Source organism: Cebus imitator, unplaced genomic scaffold (genome assembly GCF_001604975.1).
Source record: "Cebus imitator isolate Cc_AM_T3 unplaced genomic scaffold, Cebus_imitator-1.0 Scaffold29, whole genome shotgun sequence".
Classification (NCBI taxonomy): domain Eukaryota; kingdom Metazoa; phylum Chordata; class Mammalia; order Primates; family Cebidae; genus Cebus; species Cebus imitator.
In genome coordinates, this window is record NW_016107344.1 from 12225584 (window position 1) to 12237642 (window position 12059).

Sequence of the window (12059 nt, forward strand, 5' to 3'; positions counted from 1 at the left end):
TTCATTATCCATACTAAGAATAGAGTATAAGTGGGTTTCTCACTCCTGAGGGACACAAGTGGAAACAACACATCCCATGAACACAGGTGAATGCCCCTGGTTATCCCTGAGCTGGGTAGTTTCACACAATCATTTCTTCTCTGAGGCCAAAGTCTGTGGTTTGATCATCTTAGCAGCTTCCAGAACAGAAAGTAGGTTTACTTTGTCTCCAAATTCTTTTTCTCGGTGCTCGAGAAGAATGCCCTAAAAGGAAACAAGAGGTAATGTCAGTCTTCATTCTAAGTCATTCGTTCATCAGACAGACATCGAGGGTCAGCTGTCTGTCAAGCCTTGTGCTTGAACAGCAAAGAACAGAGATCCAAATATGGCCTGGCTCCTGCCCTCAAGTTCAGTCTTTGGGGAAGATATATTAAGGAGGGCCACATCTATCTGGCCTGTACCAGCAGCTCTCTGGAAGCAGGAAGTCAGGAGTGACTAAGCATGACAAGGGCAATCAGGGAAGGGCTCACAGATGATAAAGCATGGAGGGTAACCAGGATGTCTACAGGTAGAGATGCAGGTAAAAGAATGTTATCAGGTGAAGAGAAAAAAAAATGAAGCTAACATAGAAAGGCCACAAGGTGTGGAAGTGGAGCTCAGAGATTCGACTTTGGAAGGCACTGAATGACCATCTAAAAGAGAGGCCCTCTTTTTCCTTTAGTCTTCCTAAGAAACTGGAAGCCACTCTCTTCTCATATAGTGAAGAAAAATGCACTAAGACACAGGATTCCCCAAAGTTACCTAAAGTCGAAGGTTGTAAAAGAGACAAAATAACATGTCTGAGATCAGCATCAAGGAATCCTTGTTAGAGTTCTTTGATCCATTACATCTTAAAAAGAAAATCTGTAAATATGCTGTGTCATTATTTATAAAGGCTTAAAAGTCCCACCACACTGTGGTGATTACAGGGAAGCAGATCAGAAAATTATATTTACTTGCTCAATAAACCATAATACAGACATTACAAATAATAAGAATAGGCCGGGCGTCGTGGCTCATGCCTGTAACCCCAGCACTTTGGGTGGCCAAGGTGGGTGGATCACCTGAGGTCAGGAGTTCGTGATGAGCCTAGCCAATATAGTGAAACCCCATCTCCACTAACAATATAAAAATTAGCTGGGTGTGGTGGCAGGTGCCTGTAATCCTAGGTACTGGGGAGGCTGAGGCAGGAGAATCACTTGAACCTGGGAGGCAGAGTTTGCAGTGAGCCAAGATTGTGCCATTGCAGTCCAGCCTGGGCAACAAGAGCAAAACTTCGTCTCAAAAAGGAAAAAAAAAGGAAATCCCGCCACCCCCAATTTTAGACTACAAAAGCTCTATACCCAACAAGAACTGAGGTAAATCCTGAAGCTCAGCTAGCCAGTTAACGTTCCACCTGGGAGAATGAAGGCCAGGAGCTCCAGGGAATACCAATAAAGTTAAACAACACACCTAGCAACATCAGAAATGTGCCAGTAGGGCCCCTGAGCACCAGATGAGTCATCGCCAGGCAAGAAAAGGCTGGCAGGCATGCCCACCCCTGCCCCAGAGGCCATGAGAAGGCAGAGGTGAGTAGGTGAAAGAACCCTACTATGCCAGAGGAGGAAAAGGATGGGCAACCCTCTGGGGAAGTGGCCTGCCCAAGCATAAGGACATCAGGAAGGGGTCACTGGGAACCACCTCCAAGGAGAGGCTAGGGGCAGGGCAGGGAACGGCCCCGGGAGTTCAATAGATTTGAGTTCCTAAGTTTCAGTTCCATTGGACCACTTAGCTGTGTCTTTGCCTGAGTTATTTTAAATCTCTAGGCCCCCTACTGTATATGTAGATGGGAATAAAAACATCTAACATCCCAGATTGGTTGTGAGGAAGACGTGAGATCATGTACATGAGCATGTAGAACAAGACAGGCACTCAGTGGAAACCATTATTACTAAGACATTTTGACAGATTTACCAGAAAATTAGTAAATTCGTTTATGTTACATCAGATACCAATTTATTCTAAATTCTAATACTGTCAAGTGAATCAGTTACCAAGCTATAAAATGAAAACCTAAGAAATAAAGCTTAAACTTGAAGGATTTCTATTCCCTTTTATTCCTTGCAAATTGGTAAGAGTATGTAATTATCAACATCAATAGTGAGATCCAACAATGCAGATAAACCCCATCTTTCTACAGAAAGAAAACACTTTCTACAGATTAATGTTACGTCCAAGGTTGGAAGAGACAGGCCTAGAACTCAGGTACCAGCTTCCAGGTCCTTCTCCCTATCGTTCCCTCATCTACTTTTTGAGATGGAGTCTCACTCTGTCACCTAGACTGGAGTGCAGTGGCACAATCTCAGCTCACTGCAGCCTCTGCCTCCTGGGTTCAAGTGATTCTCCTGCCTCAGCCTCCCAAGTATCTGGGACTACAGAAGCACATCAGTACACCTGGCTATTTTTTAACTGTTTCTTTAGTAGAGATGGGATTTTGCCATGTTGGCCAGGTTCGTGTGGTCTCGAACTCCTGGCCTCAAGTGATCCACCTGCCTCAGCCTCCCAAAGTGCTGAGGTTACAGGCACGAGCCATGGTGCCCAGCCCCCTCGTCCACTTTGCCCCATCCCTGCTACACAACTTCCTGGCCTCTGCTGACACCACCCTCCAGGGCAAGGGGAGCCACCATGGCTCAAGGCTGTCTATACTCTGACACGAACAACTGCACGCCTGGCTCTTGGGCCTACAGAGATCCCATCCCTCCTTTCCACCCCTAGGGCCCCATGCTGCTTCTGGAGCTTCACAACCAGAAATATCATAATAGCCTGTTTGCAGAGGAGTCAGATACCTTTCCTAGGCCAGCCCTGACACCAAGACCCCCACAGGGAAAAGCATCATCTTCCTGCCACCTCCTTGTTACTTCCCGTAATTAGGCCTGGTTCTATTCCTTCTTTCTGTCTCAGTTTTTTTTTCTGCCATCCAACCATGGTGGCCTGGAATACTGCAAGGGAGTAAATTCATAAACAGAATAAAACTATGCTTCTGTTCAAGCACAGAAAACAAACTACAAGTCAGCAAACCTGGGCTCAGCCCCAAAATAGCTGCCAATGGGCTGTGCTCTTTGTGCAATTGCTCATCCCTTCTTAGTTCTAAGTTCCTTGTCTGCAAAATGATCAAACTGTCTCATGGTGTCACTGTAATGAGGGAGCAGATTCAAGTATGAGGTACTAGCAGAGAAAGATGTGTGATAAACAACAACTGCCTTCCCTTGCCTTCTTCGTGTCTCCTGGCTTGCTAGAAAAAAGGATAGGGGACCCAAAACAGGGAAAGTCAACCCCCACTCCAGCCCCTGCTCTCAGGCTCACACAGACACAGACACCTACAGACCCACAAGTAAATACCAAGAACTTACCTGCTTTCCTGATCCCACCACAAAAACTCCCCCGAGGACAAAGCCTTCTCCTTCCAGGTTTCCAGAGAAGCCTCCATTCCAGGCTCGGAAGAAGTTGTACCACACTCCCAGACGGATAAATCCCATAAACATCATCTTCCGCCTTTGTGGACCATAGAACTTTTTCTATGGAGTGAGAAAGACAGATCCCATATGAGTGGTCTACATGCCTGCCTTCCCCAGGGAGGAAAGGCTCCCGACTGGGCATTGGTTCTCAGGCAAAGACTCAAGGCCTGCTGGCTCATCTTCTCTCGCACCCAATACACATACCACCCCCACCCAGGTCCACTCTTTTTTTCTATTTTTGTTTTTTGTTTTTTGAGATGGAGTCTTGCTCTGTCATCCAGGCTGGAATGCAAATGGTGCAATCTTGGCTTTCTGCAATCTCTGCCTCCTAGGTTCAAGTGATTCTCCTGTCTCAGCCTCCCAAGTAGCTGGGATTGTAAGTGCCCTCCAGCAGGCCCGGCTAATTTTGGAATTTTTAGTAGAGATGGGCTTTCACCACGTTGGCCAGGCCGGTCCCAAACTCCTGACCTCAAGTGACCTGCCCACCTTGGCCTCCCAAAGTGCTGGGATTATACGCATAAGCCACCATGCCCAGCCCATCCAGGTCCACTCTCAACTGCCCAAGGAAACAGAACCCTGCTGGGTCCAGTTTCTGACCTCAAGGTAGGCCCAACTTAGGGAGACATCTGTAGCTTTCAATTCTGACTCTAACTTCTCACTAGTCTTGCACCTAACAGGATGGTAACAGTGCTACATTCTGCAGAGGTGGGAGCAGAAGAGAAATAAATAAATGAATTAGGGGATGGGGTGTGGGGCTTTGTGCTAGGCCCCCAACAGTGGAGAACCCTGTTGGAGTTTCAGCTATTTCGTACTCTCCTAGTTCACACTGCAGGAAAGGCTCAAGTAATACATATGCTTATAATGGGGTTATGTCCCTATAAAACCATCATAAGTTGAAATATCTTATATTGAAATGCATTTAAGGCGCCTAACCTAACATCATAGCTTAGCCTAGACTACCTTAAACATGCTCAGAACACTCTCATTAATTTATAGTTGAGTAAAATCATTTAACACAAGCCTATTTTATAATGAAGTGGTGAATAACTCACGTAGTTTACTGATTATTGAATGTGAAAAACAAAATGGCTATATGGGTTCTTGAAGAAATGTGGGAATTAAATGCCTACCACTTCCACACCATTATAAAGTTGAAAGACCATAAGTCAAACCATCAGAGGGCCAGGGACTATCTGTAATTGAAAGGACAGCTTTAAAATGTCTGATCATGCCCTGCTCTGGGGGTTGAAAAATGCCTTGCAGGCTGAGGGCAGCTGAAGGGGAAGCCAGCCTCCAGCTCCAGGCCAGACATACCTGGGCCGCCCGACTCTCCACAGCTGAGCACAATCCCCAGCAGTCTGTGTCTAAAAGGTGCCCAGCACACGCACCTTTTCATCCAGGAAGATTTCTCCTTTGAAATAAGGCTGGAAATCCTTCACTTCATTCTTGATGTGCTCCTTTACCACTGCGTAGAGGGGGACGCCAAGCTCGTCCAACTTGGGTTTCAGGGAGGACAAATCCGAAGCTTCCTGTGGATGACATAGGGGTTCAGGGACCTCTGTCCCAGTTGGCTCTGGGCCTCCACACAGAGTGCTGGGTTCCCTCTGCAGCCCAGGCTTCTTGTCTTCTCCAGTGGGAAGCAGAGATGAGGCTCCTGTTATAGCTGTCCTGACCAGAGCTTGGGAGCAGCCATACCCAAACACTCCTGCCCACAACGCTTCTCTCCTACCTCATCTCCCAGCCCCTTCCCTGCACTAGACCAAACTAACACAAGGGCCCAGCAGACACACGCACCTCTGGCCAAAACCTTCCTTTCCCTCTTCAGCTCAGCCCTATCCTCTGGAAAGGTATCCCTGTTCTAGAAAGGTATCCCTGGCTAGTCCACCCTGGAGAAAAGCCCTGCTTCTCTGTGCATATCCTATCTTCCCTGTTCGGTGACATTTTCTGTACTGAGTCTGCCTGTTATCACTAAGTTGAGTGGTGTATCTTAGATTCCCAAATGTTTCTAACAGTTAAAAACTATGTCTTCCATTTCTTGGAACCCTTGGTGCCTAGAACATGGCTGGATATAAAATAGGTGCTAACTACCAGGTGGGAAGATTTGAAGGGGGACAATGGGGAGAATGCAGCTGAGCTGAGAGACACCCTTGACCCTCAGAAACTGTATGCTAGATGAATGAAGGAAACTGCATGAGTCATGGTAAAGCTCAACATGAAGAACTCAATCCGTTCTTCACATTTGGTGCCAGAATTAAAGAATCAGGAGGAAATCCTTTTAAATGCAGTCTACTCGCCTCCAATACAAAAACGCTATTGCAATTACATTTAATTTTTCATTTATTTTCTAGAGTAAGAAAAAAGACAACTAATGAAGCAGAATTGATCACATTTATCAAGAACTTCAGTGAATGGCAAATTTTGCCCTAGAACAGAGGACTACAGTGTATGATATAATCTAAAACCACCTGCTTGTGACATGAAAGGTCATTTGTCTGTTTTTGAGATGGAGTCTCGCTCTGTCGCCCATGCTGTTCCCCCATGCTAGAGTGCAGTGGCACAATCTTGGCTCACTGCAGCCTCCAACTCCTGGGTTCAAGTGATTCTCATGACTCAGCCTCCTGAGTAACTGGGATTACAGGTGCATGCCACCACGCCTAGCTAATTTTTTTTATTTTCAGTAGAGACAGGGTTTCACCAGGCTGGTCTTGAACTCCTAACCTCAAATGATCTACCTGCCTTGGCCTTCCAAGGTGCTGGGAATACAGGTGCAAGCCACCACACCTGGCCTTTTTATTCTTTTTGAGAGTCTTGCTCTGTCGCCCAGCTACAGTGGCACAATCATAGTTCATTGTAGCCCCAACCTCCTGGGCTTAAGCAATCTTCCTGCCTCAGCCTCCTGAGAAGCTGGGACTATAGGTGCATACCACCATGCCTGGCTTTTTTTTTTTTTTTCCCTCGTAGAGACAGGGTCTTGCTATGTTGCCTAGGGTGGTCTCAAACTCCTGGGCTCAAGTGATCTTCCCACCTCAGCCTCCCCAAGTGCTGGGATTATAGGCGTGAGCCACTGCGCCTGGCTGAGATGAAAGGCCTTACTTACTTTTCCTGGCTCTTTATTCCTGGTATGGCACTATACAAAGTCATGACATGTAAACTGAGTCACTACCTACTATTTGGGCCACTCAAAATAACTCAGACTACCTTCTGTAAGTTCGGAAACGTAGTTTCCACTAAATGTTCTGTGAGAGCACAAACCAGTACAGAGGGAAACAGGTTATAATTAGGGAGAGCTGTTGCTCTTGGAAACTTCTGGGTTTTAATGGACCTGAGAAATCAAGTCAAAACAGGCTTCCATGCTGTTGCTGACTTACCAGCCATTGCTGACTTAAAAACAGAGGAAGGGGCCATAAGCCAATGTACATAGGTGGCCTCCAGCGGCTGGAAAACGCAAAAGAAATGGATTCTCCCCTACAGCCTTCAGAAGGAATGCAACCAGATTCCGCTTTGGAATTCTGACCTTCACAACTACAAGACACATTTGTGCCAGTTAAAGCCATTGAGTTTGAGGTAATTTGTGATGGCAATAGGAAATTAATACATCTCCCCAATCAGTGTGGCTTTGTTACAACCTCTGTACCTGTTTCCTCCTCTGTAATGAAAATAATAAAATGAAAGTGATACAACAAGCTCTATTTCCGAGGGCTATAGAGAGGACCCATTGAGATAGCAGGCACACAGTGCCCGGGGGGTGGGGTACCGCAGGCATCACATGCATCCAGCAGCACGAGTAGGTTCTTCACCAGCCCAACCACACAAGCACAGCCCAAGCATAGAGAGATCAGCAAGGCTGAAAGGCAATGCCTCAGGGTCAGGGAGGGCAACCAGGGGAATGAGGATGACAATTTGGACGGCGCCACAGCCACTGCTTGAGATGAAAAGTTGTCTCAAGAGCAGGAGGACTGTCATTCCCAGTTTTCTCCCAGGCAGGGCAGTAATTTCAGAATCTGGGTCTTCTGCCACTGACTGGCTGTGTGACTACAAACAGGCCACAAACCACTCTGGTCCTCAGTTTTCCCACCTATAAAGGGACAAGGCTAGACCCAAGTATTTGCAATATTCCTTCTGACACTAGCATTTTGTGTTTCAACAATCACAGATCCTGCCTTCCACTGATAAGCTCCCTCACTTACAAACAGATGATGATGTCTTCTCTTCGAGGGGCCAACCTGGAGACTACCCAGTCAGTGAGCTCTAACTTTCAACAAACTCTCATGCCAAATGCACTACTGGCATGACTGAAATCTCACTAAGCTACAGATTGAACGCCGAAAGCATACAGCAAGGAGGCCGAGCTCATATTTGTGTAGCTCTCCGCTGTCCATGATGGACTCTAGGGGCTCCCCAAGAAGAGGGAGACAGGCAAGTCTGCTCTAACAGGCGACCTTGAAGTGCTTCCTCAGACATTGCAGCTTTATCACAGGGAGGGGCTGACTACAGCTGAATCAGGTTCAATCCAGGCATCTCCTATGTCTGTGCAGAGCATCAGGGGCACGGAATTGGACCTGGTCGTTGCCCTTGATTAAATGGGAAGATGGTCCAGGACTCAGAAGGTACAGCACAGGGTGAAAGGCCCGGGAATACTAAGGGAAAGTCAGATGTGTTGCTAACCCCAGTAGAAGAGGCTGAGTTGGTAAAAAAACAGAATACAGCACAAATCAAAAAAATACCTAGAGCGAACAACAGAACAGACCAGTGTAGATAAAAGGCTAAAGCTGGCCCTTGGATCTGGCTGGAAAGCACTGGCCCCTACTTGCCAGGATCTTCTTCTCTGAATAGATCCTCATCGGCACTCACCTCTCGACAGAGGAAACAGCCTGGCCTCCGCACAGCCATAATCACAGCTCCATTTTTTTCCCATAGCTCCTTTGCTTTCAAAGTCCTTGGTTCTAAGGCAGAAAAAAAGGAAATTCAATATCTCCTCCCAGCCCACTCCACATCACTAAGCAGCTCATGAACCACACGAAGTCCAGCCGAGGTCAGAGACCAGGGCTAATAGAGGCCCTGGGCAGGCATTTCACATGTGGGAAAAGACACACACACAAAACACAGACAGATGGAATAGTCACCTTCCTGAAGAAAGTTAATCAAGCTTAACAATCCTATTATATCCTAGTCGGTCCCTCCCACCATAAACATCCTTTTTCCAACCTGAACATTCAAAAGTGGAACATTTCTGGAAAAATGGCTATTTTCGTCTATTGCTGATGTCATCAATTGTAAAATATTGTAAAAATAATCCTTTAGAGCAGAAACATGGCCCAAACTGAAAAGGTCTCAAATTTTTAACCTAAACATGTTAACTGCAATATATTAACAGAGGAGGACAGAAGATGCCCAGCAGTAAAACGCTTTGGGGTAGTACACTACTGTATGTAGTTCAAGCCCAGCTCTAAGGTCCGAATAAGTCTGAATCTAGCTGCGTAACCCTGGGCAAGTTATTTTTGCTCTTTGAACCTCAGCTTCCTCATTTGTAAAATGCAAATATCTCGCAGCTCCACTTTAGACTACAGGGCATATTGAAAGATGAATATAAAAGTGCTCACCACAGTGTTTGGTAATAGAGTTAGTAGTAATAAGGGCTCAATAAATATGAGCCCTTATTATTTTTGTATTTCCCAGAGGGATCCATGTTTCTGTGAAATGTTATGTGGAAAAAAAAGGTGGGGTCAGGTGGGTGAGAGGGTGGGGAGAAGAGTCTATAATCAAGTAAGATTGCAAAACCGTGAGTTGCGCAAAGCTTAACAGATCTCTCTTAATATCTTACTAACGTGATCTACTATGAAACTGCACAATCTCCTGCCTTCCTTTGGCAAGCTGCCTTACTTACTGAACAGATGATGAGGACTTCCACCTGGGGGGACTGACACGGTGACCACGCCATCAATGAGACCTTCACCACTCAAACTCTCTTGCCACACCACTGGCATGACTGAAATCCCACCAAGCTACAGCTCTAACACTGAGAGCACACAGCAAGGAAGCAGAACACACACATGTGTACGGCTCTCAGCTGTCTACGATGCACTCTAGGGGTCCCCCAGAAGAGGGAGACAGGCAGGTCTGCTCTAACAGGTGACCTTGAAGTGCTTGAGGCGCTTCTTCAGACACTGTGGCTTCATCACAGGGAGGGGCCAACCATGCCCAAATCAGCAGCAATCCAGACGCCTCATTCTAATAAGCGTATATCTGTGCTGCGCATCAGGAGCATGGAATTGGATAAACGGTGTCTCTCACACTTATTCACTCAGGAACTCCTTTTAGCTTGATGACCCCACAAGCCTGAAATTCCTCAGAATATACTCTGGTAGGGCTGGTTTAGCAAAAGATTGTAATTACTACTACACATTACGGAGCAATTTATCATTATAGTTACAGAGACAATAATAGAGAAGGAAAACTGCTTTTGATAAGAAAAGCTAAAATATAAAATAGCACCTGCACCAAGCACAACTATGTACTACTATGTACCATGGAAAGGAATATGCCAAAATAAAAATAATTACTGTGTTAGGGTAATAGAATTACTGCTAGTTTAAAAAGTGTTATTAAATTTTTCCTAATGTTGTTATATTATCTTTTCAATTAAAAAAGGAGAGAGTTTAGAAAGAAAACAGTAAGTACGCCTGTATCCCAGCTCCTTGAGAAAGTACTGAGGCCTGAAGGGTCACCACTTACCGTCCTCCAGCGTTTTCAGGTCAATATCCTCCAGGTACTCCAGTGCTGCTTTCTGGGGCTTGGACAGAAACACGTCTGTGTTGGCCAGCAGCAATGCCAAGGCAGCAGCCCCCAGGGCTCCCGCACCAATGGACCACATCCCCATGGTGAAGAAATTTGGGTCCTGGAGGAAAGACATTTCTGGAGATTGAGAGGAAGGAAGAGGGCGTTACTGCTCCCACCGGGTAGCTGGAATTTCATCTCCCAGGCAAGGCTCTGGCAGGACAGCCAACCAGGGGTCAGGACAGGGGAGGGGAGCAGCAGTGTCAGAGGCAAGACTGGACAAGGGCTGCTAAGCACCTGCTGCCACCAGAACTTGGGGATGCAGCACACACATGGAGGTTTCTGCACCACAGAGCTCACCAGGGCATCAGGAGTGAAGACAACAGACAGCCTTCTCAAACGCTTCCTTTGCTGCTCTCTCTTCTCATGCCCCAGGTTGCAGCCCCCAGCTCTGTGGAGCTGTGCTGAGCTACGTTCCCCGTAGGCAGACTACTTCCTCATTCCCCTTCTCATCAATGCCCGATTCTCCCTCACAATCCAGGTGGCTCAGCTATTGCCTCCCTGGGTAGGGGCCGCTTTCTCTTCTGTAATCAGAGGATACTTAGGACACCAATCACACTGTTCTGTTCCCATCTTCTTTCCTCTTTAGATTGAGGACCCTCCAGAAATAGGGACCATATCCTACTCATCAAGGCCCCAGCCAGTGCCTAGCAGGGCCTCATTAATGGTAGGCAGGCAGTAATTTCTCCCAACTGAGAAGAGCTTTATTTCTCCCTCAGTATAGAAACAAAACAGGTTTATAGTAAAAACAAACGAAAAACAAATACAGAGAATACATGAAACCACAGTCGATAAGAAAGCAAACATTCTCTGAAGTACCACCTACTGAAGGCCACTGTTAAACACTGGTATGTAATCTGATGTTTTTCTCCCGTGAACAGAACTACACAGACGTCTGCCAGACAAATGCAGGTATTGTATCAGAAAGAGGAGGTCCTATGGCATCTGCTTCAGAGGAGGCTGGGCAAAAGATGGCTGCATAAGGTCTCTGCAACTGAAAGGGAGCTCCAGGTGGGTTCTGTCAGAATTCAGCCTTGTTCCCAGCTTCTGCCTGGGTGCCTCACTGAGGATCCCTCCAGCTAGGAAGACTTGTGCCTCTGGGTGGGAGCTCCTGGAAGCAGCCCACAAGGTACCCCCTCTAGCCTTCCTTCTTCCACAACCACTTATAGTATCTATTTTTCCATTTGGTCCTCACACCATCCTAAGCTCTGGCATATACTGGTGCCTTCCTCCGTAAGTACTAGCCTGCTTCTGTGTGCTTAGATCACTGGGGATAGGCCAGGCAGTGGGGGAGGTAACTGTGTGGCCCACCTCACCCCAGCCCATCGAACCTCTGACTCAACTCTCCCCTGCAGGACTTGTGGCCAGGAGAGGATGTCTCCAAAGGATCAGGAAAGGCCCTGGAAATCCGAATGTCACTGCCAAGGGTGGGGGCTGTGAGGGGTGCACTGCATGAGGTGGGGATGGGAGGGACTCGGTGGTGACTTTGGGAGGAAAAGGTAGTCCAAACCAGCACTGAAGCCACCTGGAAATTCCTATTTAAGAAATAAAAGAGGCAGCCATAAAAAAGAATGAAATCATAGCCTTTGCAGCAACATGGATGGAGCTGGAGACCATTATACTAAGTGAATTAACCCAGAAACAGAAAATCAAATACCACATATTCTACTTACAAGTGCGAGCTAATCAATGAGTACAGATGGACATAAAGAT

At 46.7% G+C, this 12059-nt stretch overlaps 1 protein-coding gene across 4 annotated transcripts in view; it reads right to left on the reverse strand.

Annotated features, from left to right (window-relative positions):
* The window catches only part of PRXL2A (peroxiredoxin like 2A), a 21848-nt gene continuing 9789 nt past the window's right edge, over positions 1–12059 (reverse strand). For 2 of the 4 annotated variants that reach the window (XM_017523665.2, XM_017523667.2), the window contains exons 2-6: positions 10245–10424; positions 8364–8455; positions 4901–5041; positions 3408–3572; positions 1–243 (exon numbers count right to left, since the gene is read on the reverse strand). In XM_017523665.2, the coding sequence (XP_017379154.1) occupies positions 130–243; positions 3408–3572; positions 4901–5041; positions 8364–8455; positions 10245–10422 (690 nt within the window). In that variant the 5' untranslated portion in view covers positions 10423–10424 and the 3' untranslated portion in view covers positions 1–129. The remainder of the gene's footprint in view (positions 244–3407; positions 3573–4900; positions 5042–8363; positions 8456–10244; positions 10425–12059) is intronic. The other 2 variants (XM_017523668.2, XM_037736813.1) reach the window with 1 other exon arrangement.